We start from the raw sequence: 21,227 nt of genomic DNA, 5'->3' as shown, positions 1-21,227 counted from the left end.
TCGCTAATGGGGAGTCCTGGGGGGAAAGTGCATGCGTGGGTGTATAACACAGCAGAGGATGAAGAACTGCCACGGAGAACAAGAACACTGTCGGCTTTTTATACAATACATTCAAGAGCCAGGTCACAGGAAGTGAGGGGTTTGGACAAAGTCAATGCTATGTCACATTCGGCCTGGATGGGAACAGCCCCTGTGAGCTTGAGGCTGAGCTTGGGGACAGCCTCAGACCCAGCCATGACAGAGCCTCAGGTCTCAACCAGTTTGCATCCTCTGTATGGTACACAGCAACCCCCTCCCTCTTAGCTTGGCTCTAAATATCACAGACACGCGCTGTTGTGAATATTCTTTCTCTTTCAGTGGTTTGAATCCTTGTACGTCACGTAGTTGCCATTAATGAGAATATTTTTTCTTTCTGTTTTCTCTAAGCTTCATTTTTTATATCAAAATTATAATCCCCTTAAATGCTAGAGGTGCTCAATAATATCATGCTCTACCAACGGAAGGATCTCCAGGGGTGGGTAAAAATAGGTTTTCAGTTGTTCCTATGGGTAAAGACATGCAGGGGGTGATTATTACAATAGTGTCATTAACTCTGTGTTTCATGCACTCACAGCTATTAAACCCACTTTTTCCCCACCGTGTATTGCTACTGGTTGCCATTATGGTACAAAAATAATTCTCACTGTAGAATGAAAAGATCACTTGTTTCTGGAACCAACCATTTTCTGGCTGGTGTGAATTTGCCCCGTAAGGCCCTCTGGAGCAAAACATGTGGTTGGAGACCACTCTGCCCTCACACTGCCCCGAGCGGGTGGAGGAGGAGGGAGAGACTGTCTGAACCCCTTTCCCTGGGTCCCCTGCCCTCCGAGGGCCAAAGCCCGAGTCTTTCTGGCTTTATCTTGGCCCATAAGCCTTCCTTTCCTGGATTAGAGTCATGATCCGGCTTGTGTATCTTACTATCTAGGCTATTGACTTCTAAAGGCTAACAAAAACAAGGCATAAAATATGATTTAATGAAGTTAAAGTAAATCTTTAAGTTATCTATAATAGTATTCAGCAAGTGACCTCTTCAATAAAAGAATCAGCTAACTAAAATAAAGATTCTTTTTTTCTTTTCTTTGAAAAATACCACGTTCCTTCCAGCTTACAGAAAGCAAGATGACAAAGTATAGTATATACTGTAATTCCCAATTTTGGTATCAGATATTCTTCTACAGTACTTTTAGAAGGGTCCTTGTTGGGATCCAGGGAATCTGTAAATATCTAACCATGTAATCATGAAGGTAACCTTTGGTTTAGAGAGTACTGACTTTACACATGAGGTATTGGCTTTGGAGAAACAGTTCCTTCTCGTACTTGAAGCCTTTTGTGAAAGATCTGAACAAAGTGAAATGAGCAGGCACTCCATTGGGGAATGAATGCCTGGCATTCCTACCGGCCCCTTACATACCTTCTTAGGTGGGACCCTTTCTTGCTGGAAAGTAATGATGCACAATTGTATTTTGTTCATCAAAGTGTTCTTTCATTCCAGGAGATAAGAAATGGTGTTACCCAAAAAGGTGAGACTCTTGGCTGGCTGAAATCCAGGCTTCAAGTTTTGATTGAAGTTTCTTCTGAGAAAGAAGCCCAGAAGCAGGGCGATGAGCTGGCAAAAGTATCTAGTTCCTTCAAGGCTCTCACAACTTTATTGTCAGAGGTATATCATTTATTCACACTTCTGGGCGAGGAATCTGGAAGGTTCTTCCTCTTCTGGTTGTAGTTTAACAAGCAAGTTTATAAAGAAATCTTAGTTGAAATAGAATAGTTGATACTTATTTATTTAAATATTGGTGGAAAAGATGAGTAGGATGTTTGAGGTATGGTCTGTGCCATTATCAGATATATTATCAGACAAATATTAGTTCAGATTAATGATCTATAGCTGAAATACAAAGCTTATCAGTTCCATAATTTTTTTTAACTTTTAATAAGAGCATTATTTCATAGTCAGTTTAAGGACCAACATGGAAGTTAAGAACTCAGGCTTGAGAGTCAAGCAAACTCAGAGTTAGTGTTTAACTCCGGTACCACATTACATATGTAACCTTGAGCTTGTCATTTAATATCTCTGGAACCTTATTTTTCATACTTGTAAAACAGGGCAAAAAATATGCCAAAAGGTAATTTCAAGAGTTGAATGCAATAATGTATTCACAGCACTTAATATAGTGTCAGAACAGAATACATGCTCATAACTGATGCCTGGCAGTAATGAACTACTGAGTGTTTAGTCTGCGGCCCCGTAAGATCTTTTAGATAAAATCTACTCATTTTAAACTTCTTGGTATACAGTTCAATGTTTATATTCCTTTATAGATTAGAATATACAAATCCATCTGCTTCATTTCTGATAGGGCTACTTCCACCCTCTGCTAGAGTATTTTTACTCACCAGGTGGTCGTACAAGTCTAATGAGTTTGTGCATGGAAAGTAATGTAAGAATGTAAAGTAGAATAGATAGTTATCAGTATTTTTCTTGAAATCACTAATAAACTTGCTTGAAATAATGATCAACTGAATGACTACAAAGTGCTGTGATTCTGAAGATCTGGAATTCTTCCTAGCAATCTCTAATGTAACAGTTGGCCAGTTAACTTTTTATACTTTTAATCCATGTGGATCTGCTTAAGACTCTAGTAGTGAATTTGCATAAATCAAAAATACTCTGAACTGCTTGTGATTTGAGTTTTATATGATCATTTTGATATGTAACATATAATGTTCTTAAGAATTTTTTGACAAATTGAAAACAGCAATAGGATTAATCAAATTTTGGAACATAAGCCATTCAAAACCTTTGATGGCCCATCTTTCATAGCAGAAGACAAAGCTGAAAATTGAAGAAAATGACAAGGAAAAGAATCCACTAAGGAACCACAAAAATCAGAAATTATATTGATGTTTTGCCTGAAATATTGGAAGTGCATTTTTAACAAATACCCTTTTTTTTCTCTTTGTCCTATATACAAAATTTTTCTTACTTTAAATAGGATACACTAAACTTTCTTACACCACAGGTTTTTTTTAATGATTTTATTTTAGTTAAAAGATTGAAATTAAAGGGATCCAGGAGACAATATATACAATATATGCAGTTGTGTTACCCTGCCTTGATTTTGAGGCTGAGCAGGTTTTTAATATGCCACGCAGCACCATATCAAATGATCCTTGCAACTCCCATAAGTGACTATGCAGTTAATAATAATAAAGAAGCTTTAAAACATTTGAAAGAATAAAGATTAGGGATCTGTGCATATATTTCAAGTTGGTGAGAAAGACTATACACATATTCTTTAAAAAATTAAGATTACATGAGCATACGATTTACAATATTTTCATGAACATCTAGATTGAAAAGATGTTAAGCAGTTTCGGGGACTGTGTCCAGTACAAAGAAATCGTCAAGAGTTCCCTCAAAGAGTTAATTTCTGGTTCCAAGGAAGTCCAGGAGCAAGCGGAGGAGATCTTGGACACGGAAAACCTGTTTGAAGCACAGCAGCTACTTCTTCATCACCAGGTAGAATGGCCCTTCTCCCAGTGCATTTGTGCAATGTTGATAGCTGATTACTGATACCAGAGAGAGGAGTAGCACGGAACCGGGGTGAGGGCAAAGGAAAGGGGAGGGGTGTGCAGGAAGGAAAGGAACCCAGCTTTTGGTCTCTCTCTTAAATATAAAATATTTCAAAGATTCTGCAAGACAAATTCTCAGCCTGAATGTTTTGAGGACATCAAAAAGTTCAAAACATATTGTGAAGGGAAAGTTGGTTTTGCTATAAAAACCTTTATACAACTTGCAAATTGTTTCATAACAGAGATGGGAAGCATGGAGATAATTGCTTCCTATTTGAGATCAACATTCTTTTGTCATTACATAAAAAATCTCACTTTTCAATTTATAATTCTGAATACATCTCAGTTTGAGAAATTATGACTTATATGGAGTACCAGATCTTTCTGGAGAGTGTGCTTTATAGGGGTAGAACTGGAGTAAAGATATATCTGTATACAGTGGGGCCTTGACTTACGAGTTTAATTCATTCCGTGACGGAGCTCGTAACTCAAATTACTCGTATGTCAAATCATTAAAGTGAACGAGTGAGACACGTGATGCTGGGCTGATGTTGTGGCGTTCACTGTGACGTTCGCTGCGCCAACTAGCAGTGGGGTATCTGAAGCTGGCTCATAACCAGAATTTTAGCTCGCAACTCAAAGCAAAAAATCGGCCGAGAAATGGCTCATATCTCGAAAAACTCGTTAGTCGGGACACTCGTAAGTCAAGGCCCCACTGTATATATAAAAACTTAAGTGACTGTTCCACCGTTTGACCATTCAACCAGTAGCTATGATGCGCACTGACCACCAGGGGGAAGATGCTCAATAAACAGGCATGAAAACATGGAACAGACTGATGAATCTCAGAGGGAAGGGGGGAGGGGAGGGCAGGAAGAGATTAACCAAAGATCTTATATTCATACTAGAGGCCCTGTGCATGGATTCATGCACCGATGGGATCCCTCGGCCTGGCCTGTGGGGATCAGGCTGAATCTATGCACAAATGCTCTGACATCCCCCAAGGGGTCCTGGATTGTGAGAAGGTGCAGGCCAGGCTGAGGGACCCCACTGGTGCATGATTCTGTGCACCGGGCCTCTAGTATATTGATAATCTGCAATTTTAATCAATGTCACTTGTCAAACTCAATATAAGTGGAAGTATAATTCAAGTAAAATATTTAATGGCAAAATTCTAGCTAACTGCCCTACCCAGTTTGGCTTAGTGGATAGAGCATCGGCCTGTGGACTGAAGGGTCCCAGGTTCGATTCTGGCCAAGGGCACATGCCAGGGTTGCGGGCTCGATCCCCAGTAGGGGGTGTGTAGGAGGCAGCCGATCAATGATTCTCTCTCATCATTGATGTTTTTATCTCTCTCTCCCTCTTCCTTCCTCTCTGAAATCAATAAAGAAATATATTTTTTAAAATTCTAGCTAACTTAATGTATAGCAAATGGTAGCTAATTATATATATGTAATATATAAAAATTAAAATTACACTAAAAGTATATGTAAAATGGCAGCTTTAGGCTTTATGGATATATTTAAGAATTATAAAAAACTGTGAGTACAGAAAAGTTCATGCTTGGTAATAACATTGTTCTCAATTATTGTAAAAGTTGTGTTTGGGTTTCAATTTAAGTCTGAGAAATATGAAATTGTAAATATTTACATTAATTTTTTGAAACTTCACATTTCTTGGGTCAGGTGCTTGGTTATATGTGTATTTATTTGTGAAAATTAATGAGCCGTACACTTGAGATTTGCCTACCATTCTGTGTGTACATTATAATTCAATAAAAAGTTTATTTTAAAACATGACTTTCCCCAGATTTCTCAGCAGATCAATCATTCTGAATATGCGTAGGAATTACATTTCTTAATATTAGCATTTCTTAGAGCATAAATGATTTTTAAAAATGGACTTAGGTCTTCATGTGTTTAAGCAGAAAATAATTATTTTAGGAGAATCATGGCAAATAGGAGAATCATTAACAAATTCCTTCTGGAGTATTGCACAGAATGCTAAATGTTGTCTGAATTTGCACATAATCAAAACACCAAGACCAAATGATGTCGTTTACCATTGAAAACACAAAATATTTATCAATAATGTCCATCTTTGAGCAATGCACAGTCTTCACTGCCGTTTTCACTGTTCATGTTGACTTTAAATAGAGTTTGGGTCCAAGCTGTGTGAGGTCCTACCATTTTGTATCTCCCCTAACGTTTGGGTGCTATGTCCCTGCCTAGACGCTTAGAGAGTAACATGTATGTCCACCCTTGAACAAATGCTTCCAGCAAAAGACAAAGAGAATCTCTGCAAAGAAGAGGGATGTGCAGCAGCAGATGACGCAGGCCGGGCAGGGAGAAGGCGGGCTGCCTGGCCCGGTGCAGGAGGAGCTGCGGAAGCTGGAGAGCACCCTGGACGGCCTGGAGCGCAGCAGGGAGAGGCAAGAGCGCCGCATCCAGGTAGGAGCCCAGAGTCCAGGGCTGGGCAACTCCCGGTCACAGGTTACATCTCCTGTTGGGAGAAGCTGCTTGTTTCCACCCCTGATGCTCCCACGTTGTGTTAGCTATTTACCTATTTAAGCACCACACCGGCCTTATGCGATGGCTGGTATAATTAGCACATTTTGCAAGTGTGGATGCTTAGAAAGGAAAGAGTTTGAGCACCTGACTCAAAGTCACAGAGCAGTGATCCACAATAAAGCCAGGATTTTAATTCACACTTGTCTGGATCTAGAAATTGACACGGAATTATTTCTCATTTCTGCAGTCCAGCAGCCACAAGGTTATACTTTCTTGTGATCTTGGCACATTACCTGAAATAAAGTTTTTGAATTTTGCCACCTGCTCACTGCAGACTCCCCCTGTTCCTTTTCTCTTCCATTCTCCCCTTCCTTCCTCCCCCCCCTTCCTCCCTCCTTCCTTCCCTCCCTCCCTCCTTCCTTCTCTCTCTCTCTCTCTCTCTCTCTCTCTCTCTTTCTAGAATCTGGGAGACTTTCTTTTCCTTTGTCCTTTATCTACATTTTAAGTAACATCCTTAGATGCATAGGACGTTACAGCTGGTAGAAAATTCAGAGTCCTCGTCCACACACACTCTTTTTGTAGATGAACTAAGACTCAAAAGGGAAATTCTTTGTAGAAGCCATTAGGATTGTCTTTATTGAGTATAATGTTTGAAATTTGAACAGAGTCAACGAGAAGTTGGCAGCCTGACAAAGAACAGAAATGTGAACAATATTTTGTGACATACTCTGATAGTTCATAACATTATATGTTGTTTGTTTTTTCAAATGTAGGTCACATTAAGAAAATGGGAGCGATTTGAAACCAACAAAGAGACAGTGGTCAGATACCTATTTCAAACAGGTTCCAGCCACGAGCGCTTCTTGAGTTTTAGCAGTTTGGAAAGTTTGTCTTCAGAACTGGAACAGACAAAGGTACATCAGTAAGACATGGAGTCCTTTGGTACTCATTCGGAAGAAAAACTGTGTTTCCACTCCCTATTACTCTTAATCATTATAATTATGCATTTAATCAGTACTTACTGTTTATTGATCATCCACTCTTCAATACACTGGTCAAGTTTCCCTGAGGAATGAAAACAAATAAGATTTAAATATCAAGAACTGAGAGACAGTTTTTATTAAAGTGGGAAATAGTTTCCTAACAAATAAATGCAATAAAATAATTCTGAAGGCAGTGATATTCTTCATGATGAAACTGGGACACTTGGCTAATTGTTTACAGATGCTGCTGCACAAGCACTTCTAAGCTAGAATCATTGTTCTCTATTGCTTTGCTCACTTGATATTGTTAATACGGCCTTCATTCCGGTTGTAGCCCTGGAGTGGTTGTGCTAAAGAACTTGAGTGCTTTCTTCTGCCAGTATGTGGGAGGGTGTTCATGGAATATCATGTTTAATCTTCACAACAAGGGATTGCTGGTGAGTTACAGAAAATTCAGAGACTTATGTGGCTCAAGGTCACATGACTGGTGAAGGACAGAGCCTGGCTGCAGCTCCAGGCCTTTCTGATGCCAGAGTCCTCTCTTTCCTGCTACACCCTGCTGCCACTCACATGTCGTCTCCTTAGGATGTGGCTATAAAGCCTGACAATGTTATTCTATTTTTGTTTTCTTTGCTCTTTATCAACACCATTCTGTTCTTTGGATTCCTTTGTGTTGTGCTTGCTCCATACATATACCTCTCACAACAGGCTCTGATACTAAATGCATATAAACAATTTCAAACATAACTCTACTTTCTCCATGGTTTTTCCTTGGTTCTGGGAAACATTAAGGGGAAAAAATACTATTTTTTACTTCTGATTCTATTCATGGGATGCTGAAAGATTATGCTGTGAAGTCAGTCTTCACAATTGAATCCGCAATAACTAAGCTCACATATATCAGTAGTGCAGTGAGTGGTTATAAGCTTAGAATTCAGAATTGTGACATTAGCAAATACCGTATTTTATGATATAAATATATCTACTACTAGTATAAGGAAGCTTTACTTATTCATTTTTATCCTCTTAAAATGCAGGGTACTTCTCTGAAATAATGTTGATATTTCTATGAGGACATTAAATCTTTCAAACATGAAGTTATAGTAGATTTATGTAGTAACTCTATCTTATATGGCATTATGTAATAATTCTGAGAGATGCTCTGTGGGAAAAGATGGCTATTGAAAATCTGACTTTAAAAAATTATTTTACATTAGGTTTCCACATTACCTACTTAGTAGATGGTTGTTTGTGATGAAAATTTAAACCTCCTGTGAGATTCTCTTACATGAAAAAAGTGAGATGAATTTTTTTCACTCAAAATTATCCTTTGGTTTACATTTTTAAATTCAGTAGTCAGTAGTTCAGGTAACCACTAAAATTTACCAGTGCCTCAAATATATTAAATTAATTTTTGATTTTTTGAATGAAAATCATTGTGTGAATTTTATAAGCTATTTTGTCCTCAATTTTACATGAGGGACATAAAAAATTATAATAGGTACTTGCCAGAGTTCCAGGTAAGTTAATAACCTACCAGAAAAGCATCATGGCATTTCATACGAAAGAGCCAGAACCTGGAAAGTAATTCACCAAAGTTCAACAACTAGTAATGATCAAAGCCAAGATTCTGGTCCATGTATGACAGTTGTAAAACTTCTCTTCTTTCCACCATGTGGTATGTGGATGTATAGAAAATAAGTTCAACACCGTTAACATTAGATTATATCTCTTTTCAGAGAACTAGTTAACAAAATGCTTCTTTATAGTAAACTAGAGGCCCAGTGCACAAAATTTGTGCATGGGTAGGGTCCCTAGGCCTGGCCAACAATCAGGGCTGGGTAGGGTCCCTAGGCCTGGCCAGCAATCAGGGCTGATTGAGGCCTTCCAGCTGCCGTGCACATCATAGTGAGCAATCAAATTCTCGGTCAAACTCCCCAGGGGATACTTTGCATATTAGCTTTTATGTCAAACTCCCCAGGGGATACAATGCATATTAGCTTTTATATAGATAGATACTAGTGGTACTCTGTATTGACTCAGATAGTTGTCAATTAAATAAACAAATATTTATATTTATTGCCCTGGACATTTATTATCTCTATGATTGAAAAAATCAATCACTATTGATTGTCCTGATTATTCTGAAATGTCCTGTGATAAGCTAACATATTTGTGAATAAGTCAATTATTATAATGCAGCTCAGAGTTCTAAACAATAAACCCAAACCAGGAAACAGTGAAAAAACATTTTTGTGAGAATTGTTGGATTACTGTGAAGGTATATGTATATATATGTGTGTGTGTGTGTGTGTGTGTGTGCGTATGGTTGTGTATATAAAATGAAAATAGCAAAGTCTATTCTGGCCACGATGAAAATACATCTGTTTTATGGCTCAGCATATAATATGCTAATACACATGCATGTGTGAACTACCCATCCATCGAACCTGGGGGAGACTCTGCAGTACATATATGCAGTTTATTTAAGGGCAGAGTTTAAAGGAAGTCGCCTTCCTAACAGTTCTAATATATCTAATATATTTTTCTAGGAGTTTTCTAAGCGGACAGAAGGTATTGCAGTCCAGGCTGAGAGCCTTGTGAAGGAAGCTTCAGAGATACCCCTTGGGCCCAAGAATAAGCAGCTGCTCCAACAGCAGGCCAAATCAATCAAAGAACAAGTCAAAAAGTTAGAAGACACACTCGAAGAAGAGTATGTGCTTGACACGCCCTAAACTTTCGTCTCTGAGATAACATTCCATACACTCTTTCCTGTATATTGTATTCCTCACATTCTTTATAAACCTTGAAGTGTCTGTGTAGTTCAGCATGTTTTGAGGAAGCAACTCACAATTCAAAAGACAGTACCACCAACACAGAAGCCAGCATCTCTAACAGAGCAGAAACATATCAGGGATGTGGTCTTTGCTTTGGAAACGGGTTCTGTTTGTGAAAAAGCCATACCTGTTAAAGTCGGTGGCCTTTATACATTGGAGAGAGAATCTCAAAAAGGAACTGATATTGAAAATAAATGTTTACTGTATTATGCTGCTGTCACCAGTTAGAGGGAAGAGGAGATATTTTGGTTGTGTAGGTTCTGGGCTGAAATACATAAGACATAGTCCAAATGTCTTCATCTCCAAGCTCACAGAGCTTGTCATCAGTGCCTCAGTATTCAAAATCCACTGATTGATATTCTATTTCCAAAAATTAATTTTAAAAGTCTACTTTATATTTAAATATTTAATATATATTCACCTTACAAAAGGAAAGAAAGAATCGTTTGGCCTATGGTATCCTGTTATGTACAAAATGTACACACAAAAACCTGGGAGGGAATAGACATGAGAATATGGCCAATGTTCCTCAAAACAATATGGCTGAACATTCCTATTTTCAAAGTTATTTAGTGGCAAATCACTGACACATCCTTAAGGTATAGGACATAATTTCTAAGATGGATTTTTAAATGTAAAATTTGTTTTTATACTCTTAACACTTTGACATTAAGATTGTACATTGCCTAAACTTTAAAGGTTGTTAAATAATATATTTAGAGGAAATTATCATGACTTTAAACTTTGAAAATGTTAAATATTAAATACTATTCATCAAGGTATGGAAAAAGTAAAACTTGAAGTGTATTAGGAAGGAATCTACTTTTATGAGGAATGTCCGTTTGAATCCATCTTTATTTAGAAATGTGCAATATAACGTAGCTTGCATTTCCTGTACTGATAAGAACATTAGGCACATACAGGGTACATATTTGAGACTGCAATATTATTTAATTGGACAATCAATGATGCCATTGTATTTTTTTTCTTGATGTCTTCAAGTGCCTTTCGGTAAACAGGAAAATTCTTTCACTTTTTTTTTTTTAACAAAGGGACTTACCAGTGCAATGATAGACTATAAGTTTCTTACTCTTTTTCTAAACTGAAAGCCATAATCACATGGATACACATGCATAGCTAATACAAACTGGAAATCTACAGCTAAATTTGTGTTCATTAGATTTATTACAAATAAAGCCCCAGTTGTCTAAAAGCATTTAGGGTGCTCGTGTACAAGGATTTATAAAAGTATTTTGGAATCAAGACTGTAGAGACACCTGAGAATAGCTGACGTTATTATAGACTATAGATTGAAGACTTAGCTCCAATGATAGAGCAGTTCCTGCCTGTCAACATGGAATTCAAGTTACAAGCTCCATCTTGATTCGTAAAGATGCCTTTTGTAAGGATCCTGGAGTATCAAGCATCACTGTGGTCCCTCTCCCAGGAGGACCGTGCCCACAAAAGTAGACAGCTGCAAACTGTGTGCACTATGTACGCGGGCAGTTTATTTAAATAAGTTCTGGCAGATACTTATTGTGCCGTTTAACTAGACGATACCTGTATTCAATCCCCCTTGCACCCCGAAATATTTTGTTCGAAGCACAGTTCTATTCATAGCATGGTGCAGAAGCTATTTCGTTAAACGCTCATTCTCAGAGGAGATAGGAAGACGACAACTGACAACTAGTCGGACCAAATGTGCAGGTTTTCCCTGTCCTCGTAGTTTCAACTTTGATATGGTCACAAATAACTTATCTTTTTACATAGCAATTTAAGGGAAAATGTATTGCTGTTCTTTATTAAAATACTGCATTTGATTTACTTAATTTGGTTAATTTTAGTATTAAAACCATGGAAATGGTGAAAACCAAGTGGGAACATTTTGGCAATAATTTTGAGACCCTGTCCGTCTGGATAACTGAGAAAGAAAAAGAACTCAATACCTTGGAAACCTCGCCATCTGCCATGGACATGCAAACCAACCAGATTAAGGTGACCTGCTCACACGTTCGTTGCATTTATAATCCATGTCTAGCTTTTAAAAGCTCCTTTCTTGCATTTCATCCAATGCTCTTTGGCCCAGGACAAATCTTTCATTGCTATGTGACTCTATTAAAATTAAATTCACACAGATTGCTGAGCTAAGAGGTCTTGATTGATACCGGGCAACCGTATATAGATGGAACTATGTGTTAATATTGTCTGACTTAAGCATCCAAAGCTAATATTGTGTGCAATACCATTAAAATGATTTTATGGTTACATTATTCTTTTCCTTGATTTTGAATTAACTCCATTGAAGTACTCTGTTGATTCATTTATACAACATGAACTGTATTCATCATCTACAACTGTGCTTACAGAATTATCCCAAATGTCTAGTTCAAGAGTTAGTAATATTTACCCTCACAGACCACAAGGAGGAGAAATTATTTTCTTTACGCGAAGCAATCATACCCATCGCTCCGATTCTTTCATTTATGATGACTTTCAGAGCATGGACTAGACTCTGTGATATCTGAGCTCCCCAACTCTAAAATAACCATCATTGTTCACTCCATTCAAATAGTTTAAGAAAAAGATGGGCTGAATGTAATGAATTCGAGGGTCCGTTTCTCCTTTTTTATATGCAATTTTTACACATCACATTTTTAAAATTCAGCCACTTCTTTTTCTATTTCAGCCTATTTTATTGGAAAGGGGAAGCCCTCTGACATTTCATTCAATTAAATATAGTGAAATAAATACCAAGGTGAGGGAACATTTCACATTATGACTCAGAGCAAGTCATCGCCATGTGCATGGTGGGAGGGTGCGATCTCGCTTAGCTTGGCTTACATGCTGTGCAGATCATCCTGGTTTATCACACGTCTTATGCAACCGAGGCTACGTGCAGCCTGGTATGTACAAGTATGCTTATCTGTTGGGTGGTATAGTAGGAAAAACAGATGTTAAGCCATTAGGAATATTCATGGAATATGTTTACTCTTTAAAACTATTTTTGCAAAGTTGTCATTTAATCATTTTTGCTAAATTCTGAGAAAACAAAGAATAACACACTTAGTTTTGTCTCAAAATTGTTCTTTCTGAAATTTTAACATACACGTTCTAATTTGCTTATGCTTTCTATTCACTCTTTTCACTATTATTTAACCTTAATTTCTGGACTTCAGAAATATATAACTTTACCAAACATCATTACATTGTTACTCTTTAGAAAACAAAACAATTGCATATTTTATTTTTAAATATATAAACTTTCAATTGTGGATTTTCATGCCATCAGCCTAGAAATACATTTTAATATTCCAATGTGGCATTTTGGAAACTATTTAAAAATGTATTGTATGAATATGAAGAGCAAGAAAATCATTTGCTAGAAATAATCAAAGATAGAGTGAAATGCACTTTAGTGTGGAATCTGGGCTAATAGGTTCATGTTCTATTTCCACATAGAATTAAATGATAGGAAATAGTAAAAATATGGCCGTATTTGTCATGTTTTCCATTGAAAACAACCTCAGGATAAAACTAATTCATAACATTGCATAGGTATGAAGATATTTATCTGCAAGCCCACTTTTGGTCTTCATTACATGCTATTCCAAATGAACTGATTTCTTATTCCTAATTGATAATTTACAGGTGATAAGAACATATACTGGGTTCATCTTCTATCTTCTCATTCTGGATTATATAGTTTGCTGATGACAAGTATTACACTAAGAAATTACAACTAAAACTGTTTCATTGAGGTGTTGCAAGCACCTACAACAATTATTGACACCTAGGAAACACTCAATATATGTTTGTTAAATCTATGAGTAATTTTTCTAAAAAAATATCATTTATAAACAGTAAAACAAAGGAGGAATTGTATTTATGCTCAAACAACAAATACCTATCAAGTATGCTATTGCAGCCATGCATATGGGAAGTAAAATAAGTCATATACTCACACTAGCTATTTCTGATTTGCCTTATCTAGACAGAAATTATCTCTATGTTTTCTCATTTAAGCTTAAGTCACATTATCTTTTTCTAGGGTAACAGTATTTTTCATTTAAATGATTTGAAACAGATTGTCTGGATTTTTTTTTTTTTGCTTTATTTTGATTGAACGATTTGGCTCTTTTCCTCAGAGAAATAATTTTCATTTTCTTCTATATAAATAAGCCTCTATGTTTTTGAGAGACTGATAGACACTTCTGGTCACATATGCACACACATCCTTGGTGGCTTTCAGCACTTTCCGGGTGTTGGCTAATACATAAAATGCCCACAACTGAAATTGTAGCAAGTAGGTGCTTTGCTGTAGAGCCCACAGCTAGTGAGTAAAGCAGTGGCAATAGAGAGGGGGCCCAGGGCCAGCAGTAGAGGCGTCACCTGAGGAATTGTTAGAATTGCAAAGACTTGGCTCCACATTAGACCAACTGAGTCCGAGTCCCTGAGGATGGGGGCCAAGTGATCTTAATGATTCCAGACTTGGAATATACTGGCATAAAGGATAGATGATACATGTGAAAAGACTGGGTTTAGGTTGGAGTGGAATCAGATAAGCTTGTAGTTTGGTCAAATTTGAAATACTCAACTACATTTTAGGAAATTTAAGCGAATGTTAATATTAGCATTCCTGTGAGTGATTGGAGCACACTCCTTCTCTGATCAGTTGGTTAAAATCCTTGATTCATAGGGTAAGCAGGGAATTCCAACTACCTTCAGAGTTCCAGGGACATCTCCCTGCTTACATCACTCCAGGCAGGAGTAGCTATTTCTTTTCATTCTCCATCCAGCAAGCACAACCACCCATGTATATTTCAGACATAATCTGCATATCTATCCTCCAAAAATGAGGTCAGCAAACACATGGGGTTTGTTCATAGCTGCTCTCTGACCACCCCAATACATTGAAATGTCCGTTTCCTCTCTGCAATATTTGTATCATTTCAGGAAGGCAAGCTTGCTCAGCCTGCGTTGTCATTTTTCTCGTTTTGAATACTAGGTCACGATTCAGGAAATAGAAAGTAAGATCGGCAGCATCACAGGGCTGGAAGAAGAAGCGCAGTCTTTTGCCCAGTTTATTACCACTGGAGAATCAGCCCGCATCAAGGCCAAGTTGACACAACTAAGAAGATACTGGGAAGAACTTCGAGAGCACGCACAGGGTCTGGAAGGAACAATCCTGGGACAGGTCTCTCAGCAGCAAAAGTTTGAAGAGAATCTTAGAAAGGTAAGAATTGGCCCATGCATGCCACAGTGACCTGTTTCACACTGCATTTATAGGGCAATGCAGTAAAAAGTCCAGAAATAGTGGAATAAGGAAAGAACACAATTTGCCAATTATTTACCAAGTTGTCCATGATGCTTAAGTTTATAACTATTTTTATGGCACATTTTTGAGGGAATAAAAAATGTCATTATACATTGTGTTCAGATAGGCATTAAGACTTATTTATATTTCTTTGAAATAATAGGACACATTAATTTTAGATTTTTTTAAACGTATTTTATCAACACATTGAAAGTTATCCAAAAATGATAGGCATGCTGCTTCCCCAATAACCTTTCTCGTCTTAATGTATGTTTTTCCCACCATTATTTTGATATTTCATCAATGTTTTAGGCCCAGCAGTCTGTGTCTGAATTTGAAGATAAACTTGCTGATCCAATTAAAACATGTTCTTCAGCTACAGAAACATACAAAGCTCTCCAAGAACATATGGTAAGAGTATGCTTCAACATTTCTGCTTATTTATCAACTCGGAAACTTGATAAATCCTGCTTGAAAAGGAAACATAGTAAACATTTTTATGAGAGTTAAAATTTTTTAAATGTTTATGTTATATGAGGAATGATATAGATCCAGCATATTTACTTCATATGACACAAGAAATATAAGCATGCAAGTGAGTTTTCATTAAAATGTATGTTAAAGAAGTATCCATTTAAAATATATTTCTCTCTCTCCATGGACATGGGCAACAGTGTGGTGATTGCGGGGTGGAGGAGGATGGGTGCAGGTGGTGGAGGACAGGGAGGGGATAAGAGATGATGGAAAAAATTAAATTTTAAAAATACCTACTTTGTTCCAGAAAAAAAGTCTTCCTCTCTCTTAATTAGAACACGTAACTTTTTCATATCATAGCTTTAATAAATCCCGCTACCTCTTACCAGCATTATAAAAATTAAGTGTGCAGAAAAATATACATGTGCAGAGCAGATTTCAGATTTTAACCCGCTAGACTCAAATGTGCAAAGGCTATGTCCCCACTCACCTTTTCGCAGTGACTAGCTTGTTTGGTCTGGTCCCTGAACTGGTGACCGTTGTGAGATGTTTTGTGAAGGAATAGCAGATACTTCTGTCAGAATTCAGGGGAAGGAGCAAAGGAGGAGCATCAGGCAGAAAGAAAAAGGAAAACAAAACATCTGTTAATTAATAAACAAAAATGTTATCCCTGTTACATGTGCATGTGTACACACACATACAGACATGCAGGAAAGGGCTTTAGGGACAGAAAGCAGACAACTGGCAAAGGCACATCTGGAAAGAGGAGAGGAACTGACATCATTGGAATTGTTAAAATAAGAATGTGTTTTTGTGTTACTGATGTCATTTTTTAAAAAGTACCCCCAAAATGAGGAAAATTAAGTTAATTGAATTTCATGGAATTATTTTAATAGACAACTAAGACTATTACCAGAGAAGATAATATTCTATTTTTCTTAATATTTAGATTTCTGAAGCCAGTTATTTTTCCCTGTCTTGATTTTCTGATTTGTAAAATGGGACTAGTGAAAGAACATAACTCTTAAGGGTCTGATGGAGAGTAAATGAGTTGGTGTGTGTAATGTACATAGCACAGTACCTGCCACATTCTGAGGCTACTTATGGTTATTATCATAACTAGGCCCAGTGCACGAAATTCGTGCATGGGGGGGTGGTGTCTCTCAGCCTGGCCTACACCCTCTCACAATCCGGGACCATCAGGGGATGTCCGACTGTCAGTTTAGGCCCAATCCCTGCGCAATCCGGGACCACTTGATCCTAACCGCTGGCCTGCCTGCCTGCCTGCCTAATCACCTCTAACTGCCTCTGCCTGCCTGTCTGATCACCCCTAACCACTCTGCATGCCTGCCTGATGCCCCTAACTGCTTGCCTGCCTGCCTGATTGCCCCTAACCGCCTCTGCCTGCCTGCCTGATTGCCCCTAACCACTCTGCCTGCCTGCCTGTTGACCCCTAATTGCTTGTCTGCTTGCCTGATCGCCCCTAACTGCTCGCCTGCCTGCCCGATCACCCCTAACCTCCTCTGCTGTGGATTCATCCAGAAGGATGTCCGGAATGATATCCAGAAGGTCATTGGTTGTCTGGTCTAATTAGCATATTACACTTTTATTATAGATAACTATATGCATAAAAGATAACAGCTATGTCAGCTGTACTCTTCCAATATATTTTTATAGAAATTACTGCATGTTACATATAACTCTTGAAAATTTAGAATAGAGTTTTTAAATAAATTTCACATAAAATGAATAATAATTTTCACAAATTATCTAACTTGTTAAGGAAAAGTAGACATTATTCAGATATACAGCAGCATAGTTTTATTGGGGCAGTAGTCTCTCTGTTTTCATTTTCATTCCTGCATTCATGAAATAACTCTCTCCTCACTCTCACTCTGTGTCACTGGACATCATGGTCAGACAATTTTCAGTGCCATTGTTGTGTGTTAGACTGAGGGGACAGTTTTGGTGGGAATGGGTCTCAGAGGAAAATGGTGGCCTTGTTTCTGTCTGTTTTCATTGCCCTCCTCCTGTCCCCTCCCCAGGATCTCTGCCAGGCCCTGGAGTCCCTGAGCAGTGCCTTGGCTGCTCTCTCTGCTGGTGCCCAGAAGGTCGTGAGCAGAGGTTGCTCTGTCCAGGAGGCCGCGGCCCTGCAGCAGAGATACCAGGGGCTGCTGAGTCGGGCGAAGGAGAGACAGATGGCGCTGGAGAACCTGCTGGCCCACTGGCAGCGGTGAGCAGCCTTCCTTCTCCGGTTGCCACCTGGGTTTCAATAGCCACTCTTTATAAAAATAATATGTTTATATTCATTTTAGAGTGGGAGGAAAGGAGAGGGAGAGAGATAGAAACATCAACGATGAGAGAGAATCATCCATCAGCTGCCTCTTGCATTCCCCTTACTGGGGATTGAGCCTGCAACTCAGGCATGTGCTCTGAAGGGGAATCATAGCAGCAACCTCTTGGTGCATGGGACGACGCTCAACCACTGAGCGACATTCTCTGGGCCATAGACGTACTTAAATAGGAAATTCTGGGCCAACTGTTCTCTAAGTGATGGGCAGTAATCATCCCAGATGTAAAACATGTCAAGTCATGTTTTTAACATGGGAGTGGACAGGATGTACATGTATCTTTCCATATTACACAGATATAGACATATACCCTCCAACTGCAGAAAGGCCTCGCTTTCTAATATGATAATTTTGGATGCATTTGCTTCCTGTCTCTGCTCTCTTTAGGCTGGAGAAAGAGCTGTCGACCTTTCTGACCTGGCTGGAGCGCTGCGAAGCCATAGCCGGCTCCCCGGAAGTGGACGTCACTGCAGACAGGGTCAAAGTGGAGAGCGAACTTCAATTGACACAGGCAAGCTCCAGGAAGTGTGGGGGAAACACACGCTCTTTGTGGTGGCTGCATTGTAAAACGGGAGCAAACGCAAGCCCTCCAGCCAACTTCACTTCTTTCTTTGGTTTTGTGATCCCACAAGGAACCACCCACACCTGAAAGACAAAGTGTTGGTGAACTTGGCGATGGCCGATTTGATGATGTTACTATAGAGAGGAGGATAAAGCATTTTGACAAGCACCTACCATGTGCCAGCTATATCTATCATCCCCGTTAATACCATGCTATGTTGTTAGCTATCTATGTGCGTGTTTATCTCTTATTAGGTGGGAACTACAACTTTATGCATCCCTCACAGACCTAAGAGATTTATTGCCCGATGAAATATAAAAAACAAACGGTTTGGCTGCATGAAAGTAAAATGAAGAGCACTTAAGCTCCCCAATTTGGCCCAATATTGTCTCTAAACAGAGGGAGCCCACATCCCTGTTACCTAGAATCGCATCTCTGTTATTGTTAGGCATGCATTTTCTCTTCAGCAACCGTTCTCCTTTGATTCTCTTTCCTTGCTCAGTTTCTTCATCCTGAAAGAAATTCTACAGCATCTAAATGTGCCTAACAATGTAACTCAGACCCTGGAAAACAAATTCAAGTTTCAGTAGCCTTTTAAATGTTTGTTTAGAGATGAAATGGGTTCCTTTCTCAATTAAGGAATAAAACTTTCTATAGTTTAGTCCCCATAGTTTAGCCTCCATTTTGCATGAATGCAGAGCCTTTGGATAACAACCTCCTGTGTCATGTGGTCCTTCCTTGTCAATCAGAGATCTGTAACATATTCTGTGTTCGGCAGGCACTGCAAAGTGAAGTTGTATGCCAGGCCTCCAACTACAGCAACCTTGTGCAACTGAAGGAATCACTGTTCTCAGTGGCCTCCAAAGATGATGTGAAAATGATGAAACTACATTTGGAGCAGTTGGATGAGAGATGGAGAGTTTTGCCACAGATACTTAGCAAAAGGTTAGGGTTTTATAAAACATTCTAATAGTGTGCATTTTTTTAAAAATGGTGAGTCTATAAACTAAGAAAACATAGTTGTGTTTACTTTTATTTAACCCAACTATTCACAGGATAATTATAGGAGGGTAGAAAGCCACTGTACTTGCCGTTTTAAAAATCAAAGCACTCAAATATTGACATTTCTGATGAACCTCAATTCAAAATTTTAGTTTCATAATCAGGGCAAATGATCAAACTAGTTGAATTATAGTAAAGAGAGTAGGTTTGCTCATGTTTGTATTACTTATTGTTTAAGCTATTTGTGTACAGGAGAAAAATGGTAATTAAAATTTTGTTTCTCATGATATGTCTAAGCAAAGGCATCCACTCACCTATTATTAGTCAACCTGGTTCATTTATTGCACCAGGGAAATGGTTGATCCCTGACCATATCCCACACCCCTTTCTAGGTCCTGGGGATATAGTAGTAAGCAAGGCAGGCAGAGTCCTGTCTCTGGCTGAGGGGAGGATCAATATATAATTAAACAAATGAGTGAATGACGCTGTTTCAGTTGGTAAATAATGTGAAGACAACAACACAGGGTAACATGGCGGGGACTGTAGGTCCGGCACAGCCCCCCACAGGTACATGATGTCTAATGCAGATCTGAATGCTGTGCAGGAGGCAGACTCATGGTGCTTCGTGGGCAAATCACAGGGGCAGAGGGGGCAGAAAGGGCAAGGGCCCTAAGGCAGCAATGAGCTGGGATGTTGGGGAAGTGGACGGCAGTGGCGGTGTGGGCGGCCCTGGATCAGATGAGGTCAGAGACGTCGATGATGAGGGACCCCTCATAGACCACAATAAGGAGCCGTGGCGTTTCGCCTTCCTGTGTACCCAGGAAAGTGACCGGGTTCAGGCTTGGCAGAGGGTGTTCTGATGACAGGGAAATCGTTCCTGGCTGCTCTCTAGAGAGTGGATTATAGTGAGGCCACGGTGGTGGCAGGAAGGAGGCCAGCTTAGGAGGCTGTTGGAGGCCAGGCCAGAGATGAGGCGATGCAGACCAGGGCGTGAAGGTGGAGAGGAGAGCCCAGCATGCTATGATGGGTGCCCAGACATGCACGGAGCAGGTGTGGTGGTGAAGAAATGGAGGACCATCTGGGTGGGCAGCACCAACAGTAACTGAGACACAGCAAATTATAAGAGGGTTGGAGAAGTAGAAAGCATTAAGAGTTCTGGTTTGTCCCTGTTGGACCACATTAGTTTTGCCAGTGATTAAGCTGATTCCAAAAACATACCAACTCTTCCGTTCCACTGCGGGACATTAAACTTTTATTATTTATTGATTTATTGATTGCTTGATTGATTTTAACTTTATTGGGGTGACATTGATCAATAAGAGAATAGAGTTACCGTACGACCCAGCAATCCCTCTCCTGGGTATAAACCTGAAAAACTCAAAAGCATGTATTGGCCAAGATATACGCACCCCTAAGACACTTCACCTTCCGCACCGCCCTCTGCCTAGGCTTCACTTCCTGCAGTCTGTGGTCGCTGAGCACCAGCAGTTTGATGAATTGCTGCTTTCCTTCTCCGTCTGGATTAAGCAGTTTCTCGGTGAATTACAAGCCACGTCTGAGATCAGCTTAATGGACCATCAGGCAG

General features: G+C 39.0%; 1 protein-coding gene across 1 annotated transcript in view; it reads left to right on the top strand.

Annotated features, from left to right (window-relative positions):
- LOC102416882 (nesprin-1) overlaps positions 1-21,227 on the top strand; it is a gene marked incomplete at its 3' end in the record, with an annotated part of 177,120 nt that overhangs the window by 128,125 nt on the left and 27,768 nt on the right. The window contains exons 27-38 of the mRNA XM_023758190.1: positions 1,532-1,696; positions 3,389-3,556; positions 5,889-6,059; positions 6,893-7,033; positions 9,655-9,815; positions 11,784-11,934; positions 14,945-15,172; positions 15,566-15,664; positions 17,773-17,960; positions 18,466-18,589; positions 19,419-19,585; positions 21,091-21,223. Coding sequence (XP_023613958.1) covers positions 1,532-1,696; positions 3,389-3,556; positions 5,889-6,059; positions 6,893-7,033; positions 9,655-9,815; positions 11,784-11,934; positions 14,945-15,172; positions 15,566-15,664; positions 17,773-17,960; positions 18,466-18,589; positions 19,419-19,585; positions 21,091-21,223 — 1,896 coding nt within the window. The remainder of the gene's footprint in view (positions 1-1,531; positions 1,697-3,388; positions 3,557-5,888; positions 6,060-6,892; positions 7,034-9,654; positions 9,816-11,783; positions 11,935-14,944; positions 15,173-15,565; positions 15,665-17,772; positions 17,961-18,465; positions 18,590-19,418; positions 19,586-21,090; positions 21,224-21,227) is intronic.

Source organism: Myotis lucifugus, unplaced genomic scaffold (assembly GCF_000147115.1).
Source record: "Myotis lucifugus unplaced genomic scaffold, Myoluc2.0 scaffold_125, whole genome shotgun sequence".
NCBI lineage: Eukaryota > Metazoa > Chordata > Mammalia > Chiroptera > Vespertilionidae > Myotis > Myotis lucifugus.
The sequence above is the reverse complement of the archived record's forward strand: the minus strand, read 5'-3'. Positions and strand labels throughout refer to the sequence as shown.